General features: G+C 32.8%; 2 protein-coding genes across 5 annotated transcripts in view; one reads left to right on the plus strand and one right to left on the minus strand.

Moving 5' to 3' along the window:
• The window catches only part of Nckx30C (solute carrier family 24 member Nckx30C), a 67,761-nt gene that overhangs the window by 29,382 nt on the left and 13,606 nt on the right, over positions 1-24,773 (minus strand). The window lies entirely within an intron of this gene.
• On the plus strand, positions 16,458-17,812 carry LOC146532259 (uncharacterized). The gene is made up of 2 exons (XM_085197720.1): positions 16,458-16,467; positions 16,539-17,812. Exons 1-2 carry the CDS (start codon positions 16,458-16,460, stop codon positions 17,789-17,791), a joined length of 1,263 nt encoding a protein of 420 aa, XP_085053846.1. The 3' UTR covers positions 17,792-17,812.

Below are 24,773 nucleotides of genomic sequence, written 5' to 3' on the forward strand. Positions count from 1 at the left end.
CTTTCTCGATAAATGAACTATCTAGTGAAAAGTCTAAGTTATACAAAAAAAAAGGATTTTTTTTGGTTTTTGGGTTGGAAGGTTCGGTTTGGAAGGTTTGGATAAACCAGTGTTTTCTAAGATTAGTGCGTTTATTCAAACAAAACTTTCAGTTCTATAATATTAGAACAAATCTATATATATAAAATCGAAAGGTCACTCACTCATCACGAAATCTCAGAAACTACATGTGCTAGGAATCTCAAATTTTGCATAGGAGTTACTTATAGGACGTAGGTGCTCGCTAAGACGGGAATTTGCAATATTCGACTTCTAAGGGGTTGTTTTTGGGGTTGAAAGTTTGTATGAAACTTCGTTACTACAAATGCTAGGAGTCATGGAGATAGAAATTAATAATAACGTAGTCCACGCGGGCGAAGCCGCTGGCGGGCCGCTAGTATAATATATAACTGAAGCTGAGAATATTAGAGATTTGTAATATAAGGTAATTTAAGAAAAACACATGTGTGGTTTTTTTACAGCAAGTTTTTTGGTTCAAACGGTGTCTTAAATCCCAAATTATTCTGTAGTTAACGGTGTACTTATTTTAATTTTAAGGCTTTACCTATTACCATTGAAATCCAACTCCTTAGAACTCTGTCCTCAATTACCAATAAGTCACTAACCACGAGATCAATCGTTTAGTGAATAATTAGGAAAATGTTTCCTTATTTGTAAACATAAAGCTTTCAAAGTTCAAAGAAGAAATATTAGCATAAAAATAACCAAAGCATTTGCTTTTGCCAATATAGAGTAGTATTTTCATATTTGATTCGTTATTGAGAACGAAATAATTAATCATTAAAGTAAGTGGTTACTTTATAAGTAATTATTTAATATATTATAATTAAGCTACTCGTGACGCAGCGGTGCGGTGTGTGAATGCTAACACGATGGATGTGGGTTCGATTCACTCTCAGACCACACACAGATAGCGGTGTACGGAGTGTTTTAACGCTAGGTTCCTTCTGCTTAATCTGTAGCGTTGTTCCACTATTACATTTATTTTTGTTTATTTTTTAACTTAATTGGCGGAGTTAAACGCCGCGCTTTGTCTCGGCACCCGAGAAGGTCTAAAATAGGTGAAAAGAGTATAAAAAAGTGGTATGATATTATACGAGACGACATATTCTCTATATAAAATATCATAAAATATATTTAAAATTATATTGAAAAGAATTTTTCTAATTGCCCCATACGAGGGTCGTTAGACTTTAACGACCGGAGTCAATCTTTTTTGCATGAACCTGGAGCCATGCCAGGGTTCGTACCAAACGTTCATTTAGTTTACATGCGGATGTGAAATAGTTCAAAGTGAATGCCAAAATGTGCTTATAATTTGCTGATTTTTTTTGGTATAAAATAGTTGATTTTTAGTTTTTATCATTTAATTAATTTTATCACGGTATCTTTATCTATCAAGCTGTCCAATATTTTAAGCATTTGTTAGAAGGACAGGACGTAGTTTTACAATTTTAACAGATCATAAACCATTAGCTTACGCATTTAGTAAAAAGTCCAACGGAAAAGAGCGACGTATTAGACATTTAATAAGCGAATATTTAACGGATATATAAGATATATTGAAGATAACAAAAATAGCGTTGCGGACAGTTTATTCTATAGAGGCAGTCCCAACCGTAGTTACTTGGAAATCGCTTTAGAACGACAATATGATAAGGAGTTCTTAAAATTAATAAAGTCAACAACCAACAATGTAAAGCTTAGAAAGGTAAGTTAATCAGGTTCTGAGGAGATGATTCATTGTGAGACTTCTTCTAACCATACTTATCAAATACATAACTTACCAAAATAATTTGGAAAAAATATTTTTAAAATAGGTATGATGGTTTTGGATGGTTCAATAAAATGTTTACGAAGAACAAAACGAGGAATTCGTGAACATAAAAATATTATGATTTTTTTATTACAAAAAGGATTCTCCCGTGCGGTCACCTGCATTGCAATTAAAGCTGCTGGATTGTGACACGATTGGTAAGATGTGAGTCGGTGTCCGACTGATTGGTGTCATTTATTGTCATTTATTGTATTGCGTCGTCAACGCGGTCATCAAACGTCGTGGGTTCAATTCTCGATCTGACCAGTATACATTAAAGTATACATTTTATAATCAAATATACATTTTTTTTACCACTATACATATATGAGCATTCTCGTTTTTTATATGGTTATCATAACGCAACATTGTTATGAGGCTATTCATAGTACAGAACAATTCGTATGACGCCATTCGCACATGCATGCGACTTGCGACACTCCAGGAAATTAAATATTTAATATTATTATTTCCTCGGACTCAACACGCAAGATCTCCAGAATTCGGCGGAAAGTGGGGTACGGAAACATTTTAATAAGATAGTAGTTTATTAACCCTAAGTTCCCAAGTTCCCCTACTTTACTATGTGCCAAATATAATGTGAACTTAAAATAAAAATATATTTATATTCAATATTATTGAAACACAAGTAAACATCTTGAAAACAAATAAAGCTATTACAGTAAATCGTGTCGTACCCGTGTAATCTAAACGATCCATCATATTAGGGTCGCCATAATACCGTAAAAGCTCGAATCACTACACAATACACAATCGTTTAATATAAATGGTCACATTTCAGGCCTGTTGTAAGACCTACAAGGCTAGGCCTAGGTTACAAATTGCTGATGTGGAATATAAATTAGGATCTTATAGGGCTTATTATAATTGCCTCGTATTAATTAGAGATGAGAGGGTTTGAGAATGAAAGTGGGTAGATTGTAAGAAGTGGATTTTAAGATTTTAAATGTGTTTTTATTTCATTTATTTAAAATCTTTTTTTATTGTATAATAAATGAATGTTCTATGTGTCAATTATTGTACCAAAAAATATTGATTTGTCGTTGCCTGGTACTTTGTTAATAAATCACTAACGTACCTACATGGTAAACTTAACTTTCTTTCGTTAAGACACTCCGTTCTCCGATTTCTGATAAATTTTAGAGAAATTGCATATTTAATAGTAGCTCAACGTCCGTCCTTTGAACCTACTACCGTCATATTTAAAGATGCTGTGTGCGGGTTTTTAAACAATCTTTTTTTTCACCTTCACACTGTATCCCGCACACAGCAGGGTAGGCAGAGGGAGGGAAAGGGAGTGTTAAGTTTAATTCAAATTTAAATGACATCAAAGCGAAGAAATGGAAATATACATTTAAAAAAATATTTCATTTCCTCAAGTGGGGATCGAACCCAAAACCAATTGGTTTACAATCTCACTTGATGCCACTACGCCACGACTGGCCTTAAAAAAGTAAAAAAAATATAAAAATCAAACATCAAGTGTAATTGAATTATCCAAAGAGTATCCGAACGCCGAGCAGCCAAAAAACACAAGTGGGGAAACTCGAGGGGAAATTGAGGTAATACCTACCTACATTCATGTTTTCCACCAAATTATCGAAGCTTTAATTTAAAGCGCGCGATAAAGGCAATTATTCCATCTGTCAAAATGGAAAACCAATAAGAGTGGTTAAATGGACGCAATCACTGGCTATCTGTGTGCTGATATGTGAGAGTGACTATATTTTATATTCAATACTTTTATCGGATTTTTTATATATATATTTTTATCTTTCTTCTTTTTTTGATATAGATATCTATCTTTTATTATTGAGTCACTGACAGATAGATAACATAGTTGTAGAGTGGAATTTGGTGTGTAGGTACTTTGGGAAGTAAAGGGGACGGGATTGGGAGAATGAGATTTTACATTTTGTGGTTCACGCAAGCGAAGTTACTATATGCTACATGCGGGATACAGCGGGAAAAAAATACATTAGTACTTTATTAAAAAACTTATTCAGACAAAAGTAACATAAATGTTAGTTGAATGTTCCATCCATTATTGTAGATAGGTTTACGTAGGCTTCATTGTTCAACTGTTATTAATAACACTATTGTGCTGAGAATATACTTTTATTAAATTAGTGAATCAATTTTACATTTTTAAATATAAATTATTATAAAAAAGATACATTTAAAAATATAAAAAAATTATTAACATGATTCTATTCTTAATTATTTAATGTAAATTCTCTGCAATGGAATGAGATAGCGAAATTTACCTATAAAAGTTTCATTTTCATTTTCGTCGCTCTGTTTATAAGACGAAGCACGGCGTTGAGTTTCGCCGCTCAATAAGCAATGTCTCGTAAATAAGACGGTTCGTGGTAAACGGTATGATCACTAAGTGTTATGCTTAAAAAAATATTTTGTATATAAAATGTCAAATTATCTTAATGAAGGCAGTCCTGGCGCAGGGGAGCAAGAGTGCGACTATAAACATGACAGGCTCTGGGTACGATTCCCATTCGAGGAAATGAAATTGTTCGGCGGAAAAACCCAACACTGGGTTCCTCGGTACTCTCTGTCCCTGTTATAATCCCGCATATCACAGCGTGAAGCTAAAAAAACTTTAAAGTATATTTTTAATACAAAAGTAGCCGAAAAAAACTAACACTTTTCATATAAAACACAACGGATGGGTGAAATATTTCTAACAATTCATTTCTGTTTGAAACATAAAAATACCAGGCTGTTCCATTCGCAACCAGAAATGTATAAAAATAGCTATGAGACCTAACTCTAGGTAAAGAGACGTCGTCAATCTTCACGGGGCCTTGAACTTTTTAATTAATAGTGAAAAAGATTTCACGTGTTCGTAAATTATATATATATTTTTTATTTTTATATTATATTTATTATTAATTTTATATATAGTTATATTTATTATTAATTTAATTTAATAGAAAATAAATTAATTCAAAATCAGCTTTACGCTGTATTCCACAGACAGCAAGATAGACAGAGGGAACCCAATGCTGAAGATAGTCCGTTACCCAGCGACCAGCATTCCAGCGACTTCTGAAGGCATTGCACATTGATTGGCGGAACTTAACGCCGGGCTTGCCCTGACACCAGAGCGTTGAAATGAAAATATAAGTTTAAATTATTATTTAATTTCTTCGAGTGGGGATTGAACCTACGACCAGTCACGTTTACAGTCATACTTTATAACCTTGCGCCACTAGTGGCCTTATTTTTTTATTGTTTTATATATTTTTTTACAATAATTGGTTTTGTAACGACCAAATTATTTTTTCTTTTCTCCCACCTATGCGGACGGAGTATTTTATATGGCAGGAATGTTAATTAAAATTAGAGTCCAGTCGTCGTGGCGCCTGGCGACAAGTGCCAATGTAAACGCGAAGATTCCCGTATATATATATTAAGACTAGCCGACGCGCGCAGCTTCGCTTGCGTATTTAGGGGTGAATTCTAATAAACCACGAAACATGTGTTCAATGAAATATTTTTAAGAGTCTAAATTTCAAATTTTATAATAATCGGTGGCGTTTTAAAGATTTTTCCATACAAACTTTCAACCCCTTATTTGCACCCTTAGGAGGAGAGTTCTAGAAAACTATGAAACACGTGTTCAATTAAATACTTTTAAAAATCTAAATTTCAAATTTTGTAAAAATCGGTGCCGATTAAATTTTTTTTCCATACAAACTTTCAACCCCTATTTCCCCCCTTTAGGGCTAAAATTTTTCAAAATCCCTTCTTAGTGGATGTCCAGATTACGAAAGTAAACATCTGTCCAAATTTCCCGTTTCTACGCACAGCGGTTACGGCTGTGCGTGCGTCTTACCTCAGTCAGTGAGGACAAGTCCTTTTATATATATAGATTACAGCTTATATATATTAAGCCGTATATGTATATTAAGAGATACAGCGTTAAGTTCTGCAACTCTACACACAACGTCTCGAGTTTTAGGAGGAAAACGGGTACCAGGTACAACGAGAAGTTTAAAAAGTATATATAAATAATAATTCTCTTTTTAGAAATTCTTAGAAATTTTATTAAAACGGGTTTATTAAGGGTTATTAAAACGACTTTTCGAGTCAAAAGTTATTTGTGAGCTTAACGAAGAATTGGACGTTTTATTATTACGCTTGGTTAAGCGCGGGAGCTGCTTCTGTCACTTCGTTATGGCCGTAATGTGGAAGACATTAGTTAATATTTTTTCAGATTAACTTTCCGCAAAATTCCGGAAGTATGGAGTGTTGAGTGGCGGAGCTAAACGCCGCGTTTTGATTCGTTACCTGAGCACGGAAATGAAATATTTAATATTTTAAGGGAGGAAACGAAATTATTTTATTTCCTCGACCGGGAATCTAACCCACACTTGTCGTGTTTACAGTCGCACGCTCGCATCTATTATATATTTACACTTCTATTTAAAATATAAGAGAAAATGTATACAAATGAGAAAAAAGATTAGCCGACATTTCTTCCAATGAATGGAGCTTTAATGTAACGCGATAGTCCCCGGAAACGTTAGGCGCCACGCCCTGAGAGCAAATATCCTGGTTTATAACGAAAAATATTCTCATTCCAAATCTTTTATATTAGAATTAATGTAAAATAAATCAGCTTCACGCTTTATGCTGTACACAGGAGAGAAGGCAGAGGGAAAGTAGTGATAAGACACTCCGTTCCTCATTTTCTACCAAATTCTGGAAGCATTGCGATTTAAGAAAAGGTTTAAATGCACTTTATACCAAAGCAGAAAAGTAAAACTAATTTAAATATAAACTTTTAAAAGTTAAATTTAAGGGTAGCATTATAATAAAACAATTTTTTGCTACAAGCGCCTCGAACCTACTACCCGCGTGTTGTTATATTATATTATATAAGCGAATCAACCAAGGCAATGCCTAGAGATCTAGACCGTTAAACGATAGTACTAAATCATTACTTAATATACGTCTCCATGATAGATATCAATATGTCGCATGTCAGATCATCTGTCAAGTTTCAGCTGGCGTGGCAAAGCTTAATATAAAACAGTCAGACCAGACGTGGTGGGGGAAGGAGGGCACAAGAGTATTAAACGCGACTCGTGTAGAAGTAAAGTTCCTCAAGTTCCTCTGACATCACGCTCATCACGCTATGCCTCCAGAATTCGGCGGAAAGTAGGTGGCGGAGCGTATTACGCACTAGAATCCCTCTGCCTACTCTGCTACAAGCGGTACGGCGTGCAGCTGGAAACAAAAATATTGAAGAAGTCGTTTCACAGTGAAGAAGCGCAGAAGAGCCTGTCTGTAATAAACGATAAAAATATTTGGGATTGACATCAATTGAACACGAATTCGGGCGGAAAGCGGAGAACTGTGTGCGTTGACACTAGGTCCAATTGTAAACGCTACGGTTGTGATTTGCATTTCCTGATTTGGTATGAAAGCAAAGCACGGCGTTGAGTTACGCTAATAAACACCTAATGTCAGTGAAGAATTGAATGTTTTCTCTCAAAACTCCCTTTACCCTACGTTACCCAACCAGGCACTAGGCAAAAAATAAATTTAAATTATAAATTACAGTCGGCCATTTTTAAAATTAATTAATTAAATTAATCACAATTGTTATTTATATTAAGACGTCAAAAAAACCACGACCTACTTCGAACTGTACGCTGTGGGCTGTTGAAATGTCAGATATAAACTGTTGTTCGAATTCGCTCTAACTTATCAAATGGCTTGTTGGGAAAAGTAGGGCCGTACTGGGCCGTATAACTTACTTTTATTTATACTTTATTGTAAACTGGCTTCTAAGTAATAAGTTTTTTTTTTTGGGGATGAAATATGACTATTTTATTTGAGAGTTTTAGCTGTTGTTGAAAAACTTTATGGTATTTTTACACCGACGGTTATGGGTTTGATTATATATTTTTATTTCCTCGCCTTAGTAATGTATGAGTCTAAAAGCAATTTTGGGAAATTTATTTTTATTTCCTCGCCTTAGTAATTTTTGATTCTAAAAGCAATTTTAGGACAATTAGACGAAAAGTACTGAATGGAGTGTCTTAACACTACGCCTATTTTGCTGTACGCGAGATACAGCGTAAAGCTTAATAAAAGTTGTTATGTTATTGTTAATTTATTCCCGTTATAGCTTTACTTCTTTTTGAGAGAGATTTTTAAATTTCAATCTGTCGTTATAGAGGCGTGTCTAGTGTCCTACTGCGGGAATGAAAGTCTGAAGAAAAGCTGCTGAAAAGCTTTGGAGCTTTAAAAATAAAAAACCGGACAAGCGCGAGTCGGGCTAGCACATCCGGGTTCCGTACAAAAATTGGAAGTCTCGAGCTTTTTTTTGAATTTAGCTTAGCCAGAGCCCTTTCATCTTATACACACTTGAACTAGTGGCTTTAATACCAAACTTTGTCCCCCTTTTAAGACTTTTTTTTTAATTAACCGCAAATATAGTATTCATATTTTTATGCCAGCTGCCAAATTTCACAATTCTATGTTAACCGGAATTGCCCTATTAAATATAATTTCCTTTGTGTCGAAATACGCGTGTTTTGGTATTTAGGCTATTATTTTTTAGAATTTACCCCCAAATGTATAGTTTTCATATCAGTGGTAATTCAACCATGTACCATCACGCTTGCAGTTATAAATTTCAAAATTGATTTAATATCAAAACAATTAAACGACTGTATAGTCTCAAATCTTTTTAATTAGTTAATAATTTAATTTACTTGTATGTAATTTTTCTTAAACAACAACTTTTATATCTTATACCTACTTTATTTATCATATGATAATTGAGTTTTACTGTTTTTTTGGCGTTTAAAAAGTTGATCATTTAAAAAAATAAATGCATTTTTAAATTTGACAACAATATCAATATTTTCCTTTGCAATATTCAATACGAATATTATTTGTATTAAGCGATGCATTGTTATTTTTTTCCGCACGAGGCTTAATCAATGTCAATTATAAAAGATTTTAAAACAAAATTGAATTATAAACAAATAATTTAATATTTAAAACAACAAAATTGAACAATACCGCTTAAATATATTACAAGAAAGCAAGCAGATCCGCGAAAATAAGCTGTAAAACAGTTATTTTAATTTTCAACCAGCTCAAGCAGTCTCGCCTCAAATACAAAAATCAATCAATTCTAATAAATCTTATATTATAAAATATCTTATAGTTAAAAACCAGTAGCTCGCCCGCTACTAAGGAATCACTAATCTAGGTATACTATAATTAAAGTCCAGACCATGCTTCTATTACTAGTCTAAACTCTTTCTTAATGATATAATGACAGAATGTAAATAATGATGGCAACATTTGTAAATTTTTGATATTAGATATTATGATTATACGAATTAAATAAAATATTAAGTTACAGATAAAATTAAATAAAACTATTTGTTTTGTATATAATTTGATCGATATTTTTAATTTGACATTAGGAATATTTTAATCTGTGGTCATAGGACCTATAAATATTTATCTGTGGCAATCAATTATTACAAAAATATTAAAAATTTTATAGTAAAATAAACTTTTAGAATCAAATTATTCACTATATGTAAGTAAAAAATAGTTTTATTTATTATGTAGAAATGAATTTTCAACAATACTAATGAATTCTAGTTCGCTTCTAAAGTAATAATTAATGTACACAGTTCTGTTTTTCCATTTTGAGTATATTTCGCGTACAGCACTTTAAATTAAAATCAAAATATTTTCAATAAGGCCTTTAGAAGTAGTTTTGAATTGTAGAATAATATATATAATTAGTTTTTATTTTGGGAGCCTGGTGTATAAGCACTCAGTTCCTCACTTTCCTCAAATTTTTTACAATGATATTACTAAAATTTCAAGAGGGCAAAAATAATATAGAAAAAAATATTATATAAAAAACATTTTGCCTCAATGTGCCCATTTTCACGTTTCTGATGTAACAGTAATAAAGGCTCCGATAGACGACAGCCTCTCAATGGCTGTCAATAAAATTGAAAAAGCGAAAACTTGGAGTGGAGATAAGCAAAGATTTCGGATTTTACGATTCCCATTGTCAACTACAGTAGTGGAAGAATGAAAAACATGATTATATGGTGCTTGTGTCGGGCATATTTCTTCGATATTCTTTACTAGTTTCAAGAGTTATATTTTTTCTGGTCTGCTTTGTATAGATTTTTTTTCTAGTCGACAGAAATTATTGTTTCTCATAATCTTTATATATTTCTCTAAAAGTACTCAAATCTATGTTTTTCTAGAAACCGGATGTGGTAACCAAGATCTTGATTACGAATAGAAGGTTGCTTGTAAGAGATCACTGTTATTGATAAGGCCGCTTCTGCACTGGACTGGTCAATATTGTAAAATTTATAATATCAACTTCGTATTATCATTTTTCTGTAAAGTGTTTTTAATCGATTTTATTGATTGATCTTTTTTAATTAGTATTTCTTTTACTTGTGATACATGACAACTTAAGTCCATGACAGTTTTGTCAAAAATATCATAATTTAGTAAAATAATTAAGAAAAACGTAAAAATAATTTTGAACATAAAATTATTTTGTATTTTAAGAAACAATGAAAGACCAGAACTGTATTTTACAACCCAAATAAACCTATAATTTCTTTTACCCTCTATTTCAATTCCATGAAGCAACAATATCTCCGATTGTTATACATAGAATCTACTCGTGAATGCCTCTTAAAATACGAATAGTAGAAAACCGGTAGTTGCTTTTGGAAATTGAATCTTGAGAATCTTACATTAAAGTTTTATATACATTGCCTGTCTTTGGCCCACTATTGCAATGAGGAAGCAAGTTGGTGAAATAGGTCACAATGTTATTCTTCTACCTATACACGTTCGGCCAACTTGCTCGCTTCCATTTACGCTACTTCAAGTATTGCAGGTCTTTTTATTAGATAGGCTTTTTAACCTCGTTGGTGCATCAAGTGTTTGGAGCTGTGACGTGCCTGATGCAGAGTCTATAAGTGATCTGTCTAAGATATGCTTGAGAAATGGCTTTCGAGATAGATGTTGGCCTTGAAAGCTCATTCTTGGTCTTACGGTCATAGCAAATGTATGAAGAAGTTGGTGAAAGTAGGGTTTTTAAAGACATTAAATTAACTGGTGAAATTTTGAAAACTTGAAATATGAAATTTAGAGGCCACAAATTAAAGATTTTGGTGATTTTTTTTATAATATGAATAAATAAAATCATTTTAAATAAGGATCTAAAATCTTTCATTTCATATCTTTGGTGCTAATACACATCGTTCCAACTTTTCTACTAAAATTTTGAGACATTGGGAGTTGAGTGGTAGAACTTAACGCCGTGTTTTGTCTTTTTACTGAACGAGAAAATAAAAACAATAATACATCCATGCATTTGAATGTTAAAAGTTTTCGGTAATAAAACTTTACTTCTACAAAAATTTGGCTTAAAATAAGTGGCAACTGTAAAAATATTTTATGAAACATTTTGAAGTAAACTGTAGGCTTCAAAGTGGCTTAGCTCACAGCGGCGGTTTTTATTTTATACTAATGTTTTTGATGTTGATTTCTCTCGTTGTTTCTGGGTTACCAAATGAATTTAGCTGGATTTTTCTGGACACGTGGCTTACTTGATGTATAATTAACTTTTTTTTACTAAATTTAGATTGGATTGAGTACTTTTATTATATTTTAGATAAATATTAATATTTTTGTAGTTTTGTAACAGTTCTTGTCGAAGTTAAAGAGAATTTATGAGTAAGTCACTCCGTTCTCCACATTTTATCTTATATATATAGTGAATTTAAATATGTCCATAGTGTCCATTTGGGTATGGGACTGGTGAAATATATCTCAACTAGGAACATGGTTCTTACTGTGTACTTTCAAGATATAAAATATATTATATAAATACAACCATATAAAAGAAACCTGATAATTATTTATAACCTCCCATTTTCTGCCGTTCCCGTAAGACTTTTGAGGAATCCTTACTTATTCCTCCCCTATATTCCCCAAGGAACCTATATGACGATGCGTCGTTTAGACTTTGTGTCAGTCATTCAGTAATAAAATAGTTATAAAAATGTCTATAGATAGAAAACCTCTTTTAAAATGATAGATTTAATAGAAAAATTACAATTTGCCATTAAAAGATTTCAACTACTATAGAAAAGTGAAATATTTTATACGCCATCCAGCCACGTGTTAAGTGAGAACAAAAAATGTAGGTCAACAATCGGATTGTGTTAGCGGAGAAATACGTTCATAATAATATACTATGAACTAAAATATTACTTTTTAATACTGAAACTATTTAGAACAACTCTTAATGAATGATGATGATGATGATGACGATATATTTTTTAATTTGGCGCTGTAACCTTCAATTTATGTGGATGAAAATGAATGAAATATTGTTTTTTATATTAATATTTCTTTGTAGTTATCATGACAGCAGATAGGCAGAGGGAATCTTGTGTTAAGATAATCCGTTAACCACTTTTCGCCGAATTCTAGAGGCATTGCGTGTTGAGTAGTGGATCTCAACGCCTCACTTTACCTCGACACCAGAGCGAAGAAATGGAAATATACATTTTAAGAACGTCAAACGCGGTCTTACGGTCTCTTTGCATATTTTTTTCGCCTCATCCGCTGTCATGAACATCATCATACATGGTCTCCGGAGGGTCCTCATGCTCTTTACTTTACTCTTTACTAACCTTAACCCAGTATGGTCGATACTGTGTTTTCATAGGTCACCCACTCGGATGAGTTACTATGATAGTTTAAAAAAATGGTACGTTACGTATGTTAAATTTGTTAATATTTCAATCTATTATCTAATTTTCTACTATCTAAACCTCTCTCCGCTTTACATTCACAGCTCGTTGTATAAAAAAAGTATGAAATTTCAATTTCATATAGTCGCTATAGTACCGTTATTCTTTTTAACATTTTAAGATGTTATACCACGCACCTAGGAAATACGAAATACTTTTTCTGAAAACTTATTCAATCAACTCAAATTCAAGTCTTATATACTTTTTGAAAATTTATGTTTAGTTCATTGTGTAAAATAATATACGAATATACGAAATAATATACGAATATAATATACCTCATCTTACGAATCTAGCATGCTACAGTCCGAAAAGAATTTGCCTGAAATATTATAGATGCGTACGAAATTGATGATAGTTTTTTTTTTTTTTTTCATCAAATAGGACAACCAGGACACCAGAAAAAGATATATTATTTCTTTATAATTTTAATTTTTACTCAATTTTCTGCGAACATTTTGAGAAAATAATTACTTACTATGTTCCACATTGACCTTTCGAGGTCTAATCGCTGAAACCACACGACACGAGCGAAAATTTCTAGCGAAAGTAAGTCAACATATTTGAGGTGTATCGAAAGTCCGTAGCTTTCGGAACTGAAACTTTGGATCTGGGTTATAGGAGAATTTACAATATCCACTGGTAGTATCTCTATCCGGGTGGAGTTTCCAACCAGTTTTAGTGAGATTAATCTACACGTTTGCATATACTGGTACAGATTATCTTTCGAATTTTGAGATAGTTTGTAGGTTATTATTAAATTAAATAAATAGATTTATAAGCGCGCGATAAGGCAGGGAGAACCTGGGAACCTAGTGTTCACTTTACTCCCATTAGTACTCCAGCGTTTAGTTCTTCCGCAGGATGCGGCAGAGAGCAGAGAGGCCAGAGATAGGAAATGATTCCAATAATTCAATTATTTCACAATTTTTCAAACGACACGTTGCGCCTCGGTAGCTTCTCGTTATGCAGTTAACAATATTACACTGCAGATAAAGTATTTTTATATAATATACTAGCGGCTCGCTCGCGGTTTCACCCGCGTGAACTATGTTATTATTTGTAGTAACGAAGTTTGATACAAACTTTAGGCCCAAAAAACAACCCTTTAGAAGTCGAATATTACAAATTCCCGTCTTAGCGGGCACCTACGTCCTATAAGTCACTCCTAAGCAAAATTTGAGATTCCTAGCACTTGTAGTTTCTAGAGATTTCGTGATGAGTGAGTGACCTTTCGATTTTATATATATAGATGAGTATAATTATAATGTTTTTAGTTATAATTAAAAAAGCCTAAATTAAGTTTTTTTAAAATATAATAATTTAAAACATTTTCTGTGGAAAGGTGAACAAACTATATTTATGTAAAGAATTGCATGTGAGACAATCTTAAAAAAATATTGGAGATTTATAAAGACAGACAAAGGGTAAATGAACCATAAAAATATATCTATTTCCATTTTTATTTTCGCACAATGAAGAGAAAAAGTTGCCTCGCTGGGTTTTTTAATATTTTGAATGGCGGAATTTAACGCCGCGCTTCCTAACGACCTTTTGTGAATGTTAAAAAAAAAGGACAACTGAATAATAAAAAAATACTTGCAATTGAACATTGATAATAATAACCACTATATTTAACTTATATTTTAAAAATCAGTCAAAAATATATATATATATATAATTTTTATATACTCATAAATAAATAAATAATAAAGGAGTAGGAGGTAACGCAAATTCTAAAAAGATTTCACATCTTTATAGTGTACGTCTATTATTATTTATGTGAATATTTTTAAATAAAACGTTACGTCGGAGTAAAGCGAGCATTGTTTCTATAGAGCTTCTACACTCGACAATGGTTTTGACCGATTTTTTACAAGAGTTGCCGTTACAATTCTATAAAATTCAAAGTTAAAATAAATATAGGTACTACCTTTAGGTATTTAAAATCAGCTTCACGCAGTATCCCGCACGCAGCAGTTAACCTCGAGTTAAGAGACTCCGTTCCCCTTCCAAAATGGTGGAAGTCAACGTCGGGATTTGTATTGGTGCCAGAGCGAAGAAATTAAAATATTAATAAATAATAACACCTAATTCATTCCCTCAAGTGAGGATCGAACCCTGTGAACCCTGCGTTACGAGGGCCTTTCTTACTTCTTAAGATTCGTTCATTCGTAAGTAGTTTTCTATATTTAATTTAAGTTTTATTTAGAAGAGAACATCCATTCCGTTCCATCTCAAATAATATTGATAATTTGCATAAAGATGAACATAAAAAGATACTGTCAAGTTGTGATAAAGCAACAAAAAAAGTCAGTTTATATTTTTTTCAAAATTTCAAACATAATTGACTGTCGCTTTAAACGAAAAGCTGAAATGTTACAATATGGGTCTCATAAGAAAATTCAAGTTAAATAAACATGAACTGACGCCCTAGCATCACTGTGAATGAAGAATGTGGATTAACGTAGGATGTGAATGCCACAGACGAGAGACAAAGAGGTTTCGTGTCAAAAGAGGCGAAACAAAAGAAGAAGAATATTTTTTTTGGCTAAATAGTTCAAAAACAGACAGACTTTGTTGAATAAAGTTATATTTTAACATAGAAAAATATGATTGTATAGAAATTTCGTATGTTGAGATGTGTAAACGACTGGTGGGGGTTCGATTCCAACTTAGAAATCGAACAATAAAATCATCAGCGACTTTAGCCAACCAAAATGAACATCATATACTCTAATACATTTCTGTTCGACATTTAAACATCTTTATTCTAGGGACCTAGGAACCTAATGTTAAGACTCTTTGTTGACTTTAAGAGCACTTCCGTTCCCAACTTTGCACCGAATTCTGAAATGTGAGATGCGGAACTCAACGCCGTGCTTCGCGTGCCATACTGTTTGTATTCATTCATATTAAAAAGATGAAGAAAATCGTATATTAAAAAAAAAAACACCTCAGTTTAGAAAAGTAGCCACTAGCAATAAAATAAGCTATAATACGAGTATGTTATTGATGAAATCTTTCTCCAGAGTATTTGATTTCGTGAAGTAGATAAATACTCGTATTTATTTTAAATGCACTCAGTATAGTTTTATTTGAGATTTCTATTTGATATTACTTATTTTGTTAGGATTTTATGAAAACAATGATAATAATTATTATAATAATAAATATACCTCTTTTCTTAATTTCACGCTATATCTTGGAAATAGCAGGGTAGGCAGAGGAACCTAGTGTTAAGATCCTTCATTCTCTATGTTTCAGCTTTAGGCATTGCTTGTTATGTCACGAAATTCAACGCCGCGCTTGCCAAGTTACCAGAGCGAAGAAACGAACATATTAAATATTTCATTTTGCGAGTTGGAATCGAACCTGTAGCTACTACGACACGCTTCAATACAAAGTTGTATTTAAAAGAAAGTAAGAAAATTACAATAATACTTGCAAAAAAGCTAGCTATTTTAAAAGCTACCTTGACATGATCCGTCTCGATATTATGCAACATGTAATAAAGCAATTTATACTGTAAAAATACATTCAACCTTTCCATATAATAACCTGCTTTCGACACTGTAATTTTCCTATACAACCTTTTAGGTTTTTCTCTATATTTATAAAAGAATACTTAAATTTCAATATATCTGTTATGTCAATGTTATATATTATTATATTTATATAGATACGAAATCTGAATGGCTTTCGGTAAGTATATACTATTTTGAATTTTACATATTCTAAGATTCATGATATATTTTTTATAATTTTATTTGCAGGTTTCGATCCATCTACTTTAAATATTGACGGAGTGAACTTCTCTGATTATGTTTTAGACAAAAATTCTTACAACCCTCTTGTATTTATTCATAAAAAATGTTTTGCCAAAGGCAATAGAAAGAAAATAACAGATGATGTCTTAAATTTTAAAGAAACTAACGATAAATGTCAACAATTTGACCACAACAAGCAATGTGGTGCGTGTTACAAGACCGAAGTTATTAATAATTCAGACGAAACAGACCCAGTACTTCAACAAACAATCAAATTTGCCAAAAATATTATTCCTCTGACAATTCCAGCTACGAGCGCAGAGCCAGTCTATTATACGATCAAGTCAAAGAAAACTTCCAAAAGGAAGCACGAAGCTTGTGAGCATAGTATAAATTCTGTAGGGCACGCTACTTTTGATAAAGGAAAGTCCACAATAGCAGAAATCGTAAAACATGAGAAATTTAAACGTAGAGCAACTATTACTACCGATGAATCGTTAAGTCGTTCGTCACAAAATAATACAATCGACGATGTAAACGAAAACAAATCATTATCATACACTTTATCAGAAGTATCAGAGCAAACTCATTTTAAAAAAGAATGTCCGAAGAAACATAAATACAAAAACCAAAAGATACTTCCCTCGGAGTCCTTTGAAGCGATTGCAACTGAATACATGAATATATCGAATGAGGCAACCATTAAAATGCATCTCATGAATGAAAAGGATAAGAGATTATTTTGTGAAAATATAAGCGCACCGGTAGTTAAAGCTGTTGAGGAACGTTTTCTTAAATTAGAGGACCGAGATGAGGAAATAAGAAGTATCTTTAGTGCTATACAAAATCAAGCTACAAGGCTCGATAACATATTTGATAAATTATCAAACATAGAAAGTAAATTAGAAAGTATTACGAATGCACAGAATGATAAAAATAATAGTACTTTTCAAGAAATGCATTGTTCCAAATTAGAAGAATTAGGAAGAGATATAGTAAATGTCAAAGAATATTTGAGTTCTGAAGAGGAATTGGCATATGTTGATTTAAAAAGTAAAAATATCAGAACGAAGACTTTATCTACACTTCACAGGGCAAGTTCCGGTACTGGTGTAAGTAAATGTGAAAAAATTGATAATTTAGCCAGAGGTGAAAATATTTTAGGAAACTTTAAAGCGACTCCCTCAGGATCCGAATTGGAACGTCCAAACAGAATTCCCGCAAGGTTCTGTTGGACTGATACTGTAAAAAAGCCCTGAAATTCATATTTCAATTATTTAAAGCGCCATAGCGGTGAATTACTTCTATTTCGTCCTCAAATTCAATTCCTCAAAAAATTGAAGAAGCATATGGGGGGGGAATGGCTAGGTCTCCCTCTGCATACTGCTGCTATTTAATTTATTCGTGTTAAAATAATTTAAATATATTTTTAGTTATAGAAAAATTGATTCGATTGTTTTTAAAAGGTAATTTTTATTTTGCTATATGATAAATTACAAACTTGTTAAGTTTCATGTATTTTGTGTAGCGATAATTAATAAATATTCTATTTCACTAAGAAATTTTCATTATTTATTTGTTTTCTATAAGTATTTACGATTTGCTAGCTTGCTTATCTATATTGTTTCCTTAAAAAAAGAAATAAGATAGTTATCTTTTGAAGTCGTGGCAAGGGGCTTACTGGTGCGTTTGTAAGCGAAACAGTTGCTTATTCGATTTCCACACGAGGGAATGAAATAAGTCATATTTTCATTTCTTCGCTCAGTTAACATGGCCAAGCGCAGCGTTGAGATCCACCAACCAATAAGCAATACCACCAGAATTCGGTGGAGAACGGAAATGTCCTAATGAGAATGGAGTACCTTAACACTTGGTCCCAGGTTTTCCTTGCCTGGCTTAGTCGTGTGAATAGAGGATGATCGTAATCGGATAAGTCAAATATATATAAATTATTGTCATGTCTGCTCTGGACAAAGATAGATTCACCAGTTTATATGAACAGGTGTATGTAATAAAAATCCTATTGCCTATATTCGACTTTTAGGTAATATATGGAAAAATACTGAAAGATATCAAATAAATGCCTCATAAAGCAATTTTTTTTAGTTTTTAGTTAAAATAAACAAAATTTAAACGTTTTGACAGGACCAATTATACTAACTTCAAAGGCATTCTACATCGCATGCCTGACTGCCATTTGTTATCGAATATAACAGTTTCAGGCCTGAATCAGAGGCATCCGAGATATGTATCGATTCGCTTCGGACCGACTATTCGATTACTTATATTGTGTTAATGGATGACAAACTGGCTTGATTGAAGTGGCCTGTCTGTTTGTTTAAGCTGGAGCTATTGCTGGACCAGGGTTTGAATGTAGTGTAATTGATATTGTTATTGCTATCTTATACAGATATCAGGGTAGAATATTATTTATTTTATGTTTTGTGAGCTTCACCGTGTATCCCGATAATAGCAGGTTTAGGGGACCTGGGAACCCGGTGTTAAAGAACTCCCGATCCCCACATTTCATAAACTTGAATACGCAATATGTCCAACAGTGAAAGAATTTTAGTAAAGAGAATTCTTAAGTAATATTTGAACTCACGACCATCGTCTCTAATCAAAAACATTCTAAATACTTTAAAGCATCATCATCATAAAGGGTTATGTTATAACGCACATTTTTTTCCACGGTACGTACTTCAGATCGGCTTATTACGCTGTTGGAAACCGCCAGTCATGCCATTCTGTAGGAAAGTGATTAATTTAGCTTCGGAAATTCTATTTGAACGTTAATTTGGAACGCTTCGCGCTTTCAAGGTCTTTATGATTGATATTCTTTATCTTACATAATTATTTTTTGTATTCAAGTACTATTTTTTTCAGCTTCATGCTGTATCCCACAGAGTTCTGATTATGACACTTTCATTCCTCATTTACCAATAGATTCTTTCTGGAATGCCTGGCTTTGCCCCGAAACCAGAGCGAGAAAATTAAAATATTAAATATTATTTTATTTCTTCGAGTAATAGAACCCACAACCTTCACTATTGCCATTATTTTGATCATATTTTTAAATCAATGTTTCAGTTATATTTAATTTTTTAGGACCAATTACTAAATTATTATTTAACAAATGATATGAACTTTTCAGAAATAACAAGTTCTTTAGTTAAATAATTTAAATTTCAAAGTCTTAGAACAGGAGTCCAATTAGTTTGAGGAGTTTACATTTTCAGTATCCTGTACAAGTATCGAATTCTTATTATGATTCTCTTTTACAAATTGCAGTTGCTAATTGTTGCAATTTTCAATATAGTTTAAAATTGATAACATATAAAAACATATAATTAAATTGACTAATTATATATTTTCGAAAATATTATTAAAAAAATCCTTTAAAATTTCTTATATCTCGAGCAGCTTCACGCTTTTTCCATTTTCAGTCAGTCGCTGTCTTATTCAGCCGTGAAGGCCTCGATAGCCTTAAATAAAATTATATAATTATGCATATGTTTTGTAGCTTCATGATGTATCCCGCATATAGAATGGTAGGCATAGGGAATCTGGACACTAGGTGTTTCCAGTTCTGGAAACCTTTCCGTTCTTCATTTTCTCCATTTCTGGAGACATTACTTGTTAGGAGCCCAAAACCGCGCTTTATGTCAAATAATATGCACATGCAAATTTATTATTTTGGATTAAAATAATTAATTCCGTCATTCAAATCGTTCTGTATGTATTAAGATTAATATGAACGGAGTATTTTATACCAGGTTCCCAGATTCCCTCTGCCTATCCTGTACTGTGCAGGATACAGCGTTATACTAAAAATAATAAATTTCGTTTAATAAATAACAAAATATCATTCAGAAGTGTTTCACATCATATAAGCATTTTAAAGTTCGTGCTGTTGTGTTAGAATTGAATTGAATTTAATAAAAATAATTTTTAAGTAAATAAAAGCGTGTTACATGCTGTATATAAACTACCTGTTTCTGGTTTCTTGGTCGAGTTGTTTGTGAATTCAAAGTGTATCAAATTCAAAGAAGATTATTTTCTTATTTGCTAAAAGGAAGGACTGTTTGTATTTATAATGTTTTATTTAAAAAAAATCTTAGAATTATAAAAATCAAAGCTGAAAATAATATTTTTATAGAATACAAAACAGAATATTTTCTGACAACTAAATTTTAATTCTTCTATTTACTATGTTCTACTTTTTAAAATATTGTTTTTACAGGTCAGGTATTAATCTATAACGAACAAAACTTCTGCGTAGAATATGCGGAATCAGCTTAGTCGATCGAATCCGTAAGAAGAGATGCACAGACTGGCAGGTATTAGCGAAATTATGACGATGAGAATAAAGAACGTCAGCTGGTTTGGACAAGCCGAACGAATGAGTGATGAAAGAGTTATGATGGCAAAAGAGATTTATGGTGGAAAAGAAGTGCGCTGTAAGAGAGGTAGGGGGAGACCTCGGGTGATCTTCGCAAACACAGTATCAAGGATACTGGAAGAAGGTCATATATAAAGTATGAGGTCCCCCGGACGCCATATATGACGAGGTTAATGATAGTGTATATCCCATATAACAGGGTAGACAAAGGGAGCTAGCAGTAAGATATTCCATTTCATTCTGCTGCTAAATTTTTGAGACATTGCTTATTGATTAGCGGAACTAAACGCTGCGTTCAGTTATATTACCACAGCAAGAAAACGATTCATGGCCCCGAACCCAGAACTGCCGGGTTAGAAGACAGACGGTGAACGACGGTCTCATATTAGCCCTTATTTATCATAGTAAAAATCAAATGATAACACTTAAATATTATTAAAAACGTGTTGATGTTTCATTATACCTTACTAGCGGATCCGGACGCGGCTACGCCTGCTTGAAATATAAGAATATAATTTGTATAGAAATATAATTTCAATCTAGATGAAATGCTAAAAGTGACTATTATATTTATTTTCATAAAGATGAATATCAAAATGACGCGGTAACGAACGCGGTCGAGTAGCGACGACGGTTGTTATTAACATGGCAGAATAAATTGCATGTCAAATTAGAAAGTATTTTAATTTATTAGTATATATGTGTAATGTAATATTATATAGCCTATAGCACTTCTGAAGAATGCAGCTTTGATACAAACACAAACAAAACAAAAACAAAGTAAATCGATCCAGTAGATCCAGAGATCTTAGCGTTCAAACAAACAAACAAACTCTTCCGCTTTATTATATTAGTATAGACTAACCAAATCCTTTTGTACACGAGGCTTTGTGTAAAATATAATGACAGATCGTTATCAGGACCGGCCCGTTGGAGGTAAGACATTACGACCGACTAAAGTAATGTTAACTTATCACGATTTTGAATGGGAACGTATTATATGGGGGAAGGTACCTGTATTACTAAAATACATTTACATAATGAACTAAATAGCTTTCACTATTCAAAATAGTTTAAATTTAAGCATATTTTTGTTTTTAGCTTATAGCAAAGCAGGCAGGAGATCCTAGAGTTAAAATACTCTTGTTCCTCACTTACCGCCAAATTTTTTATAACATTAAATTCCTCCTATTTACTCATTTTGTTCAGACAATTTGGAGAATGAAAAGTGTTTCACAGTTCAAAAACGAAACTACTGGACTTAGAAATATATACAGGGTGTCCCAGGAGTCAACGATAAAACGAGACCAGGTGATAGACCAAGTCATGACAGTTATGAGAAAAATATAAAATAAAAAAGTAAAAAAAATATTTTAAGTTAAACGGTTTTATATTGCAGATAAATGTACTAAAAGATAAAAAATAATTTCATGGAAATTATGATTACTAAAATAAAATCGTGGGGACACTTTCTACTTACCACTAGGTGGGTGAAGTCTCATGCCATGTCTTTCGATTGTAGATATTGGACGTGCCCCACGATTTTATTTTAGTAATCATAATTTCCATGAAATTATTTTTTATCTTTTAGTACATTTATCTGCAATATAAAACGGTTTAACTTAAAATATTTTTTTTACTTTTTTATTTTTAAGTTTTTAGTTTTTATTTCTCCTACTATTCAATTCGTTGAGTGCCTCATTATTGCAAGGTTAATGGAGAATGTTACGATCGACCCCCCAGAGGTCCAATAGAGGAGCAAGGCTATGTACAACAAGATGTGCCTGAATCTTGAGGGGAAAACGCTAACGACATATCATTTTTATCCACCTAGTGCCATATAGTTCTCGGCGCGCTTTTACCTTTTACCTTGGGTGGTGTACCCCTAGCGACGTCTCATTTTTAGGCACCCTATAGCCACACAGTCCTCGACAGGATACCAGATCTTGACTTAGGTGGGAGACTCATATTGTAATTGTGTATAGTATACTGTATTATACTTACCAAGCCCTTTATTTTGATACCCATATTGATGGGATTGAAAACTACATTATCCGCCATTTTGTAGCAGTGGCCATCTTTGATTTTGATTTTGTATAGTGCCCTGAATTCTACTTGACAAGCCCTTTCATTTGATACCCATATTGATGGGATCGAAAAAAACTAACTTGTCCGCCATCTTGTAGCGGCGGCCATCTTGGATTTTGATTTTGTGTAGTCCACTGAATTCTACTTGACAAGCCCTTTCATTTGATACCCGTATTGATAGGATTGAAAAAAACTGACTTGTCCGCCATCTTGTAGTGTTGGCCATCTTGGATTTTGATTTTGTATAGTCCACTGAATTCTAATTGACAAGCCCTTTTATTTGATACCCATATTGATGGGATTGAATAAAACTAAGTTGTCCGCCATCTTGTAGCGGCGGCCATCTTGGATTCACAATAATATTTAATATGGATAATTGTATTGTCACCAGAATCAAAGGCGTATACCAAATTTCAGATCAATGGGTTAACGGGAAGAGGGTTAAATTTCAATTACTAAATTTGACCCAAACAAACATACAAATAAATAAACAAACGGGGTGAGCTAAATAAAACCGTTTAAAAAAATCTTTGTCTTGTATTTTTCATATTATATTGATTTTAAAAAATATCGGAATAACCGACACCCTGTGATAGTTTTTCGAGTCCCAGGACTACAAATATTACTCTTTCTTCATTTTTTTTTTCGTAATGTAATCATGAGTAACCCTTCTGTGAATTACAGTTTAAGATTGAATCATATCTGCAGCAGTTTTCAATAAAATATCGTGTTTTTGCCAAACATTAAATTTAACATATTTACTACACCCAACTTTAACCGACTGTACTATAAAAAAAATGTACCACACTGTTTTTGCAAGTAACTTTAAAAGTTGGCGCATTTAATCTGGATTCCGAAATGGTATAACACTTGCTGGATTACTTCTTTGTTGAAGAGAGAAAAATCGAAATACACGATAACCGGGATGACGGTCAGCGTTTTGGTATCTTTTCCGATACATTCTAGCTGCAGCATTAGCATTACATAACCATTCTCCATGAATGAAATGCATATTGGCAATGTATCAAAGACCGAGTATATGGCCTGCGAGAGCCCGGACTCGAGCACTATCCTTATAAGTCCTGGGCCAGCCCCTAAGTCGGAAAAGGTTTGGACGGAATCCTGCGATCACAGACCACACCAGTGACCTCCCGCCACTTAGCCCAGGCAACGCTTATCCGACCATGGAAATCGTGATGGATGCCTCCAGACTCGTGCATGACGGATCTAAGATACCTGAACTTTTTCGACTTAGGGGCTGACCCAGGACCTATAAGGATAGTACTCGAGTCCGCGATCTCGCAGGCCATATACTCGGTCTTTGATACAATGCCAATATGCATTTCATTCATGGAGAGTGGTTATGTAATGGTAATGCTGCAGCTAGAATGTATCGGAAAAGATACAAAAACGCTGACCGTCATCCCGATTATCGTGTATTTCGATTTTTCTCTCTTCAACAAAGAAGTAATCTAGCAAGTATCATACCATTTCGGAATCCAGATTAAATGCGCCAACTTTTAAAGTTACTGGCAAAAACAGTGTAGTACATTTTTTTTATAGTACAGTCGGTTAAAGTTGGGTGTACTAAATATTTTGAATTTAATGTTTGGCAAAAACACCACATTTTATTGAAAACCGATGCAGGTATGTTTCAATCTTAAACTGTAATTCACAGAAGGGTCACTCATGATTACATTACAGAAAAAAAAATTAAAAAAGGGTAATATTTGTAGTCTCAGGACTTGAAA

Source organism: Heliconius melpomene, chromosome 14 (assembly GCF_056956725.1).
Source record: "Heliconius melpomene rosina isolate 202511_hmr_F chromosome 14, ASM5695672v1, whole genome shotgun sequence".
Lineage (NCBI taxonomy): Eukaryota > Metazoa > Arthropoda > Insecta > Lepidoptera > Nymphalidae > Heliconius > Heliconius melpomene.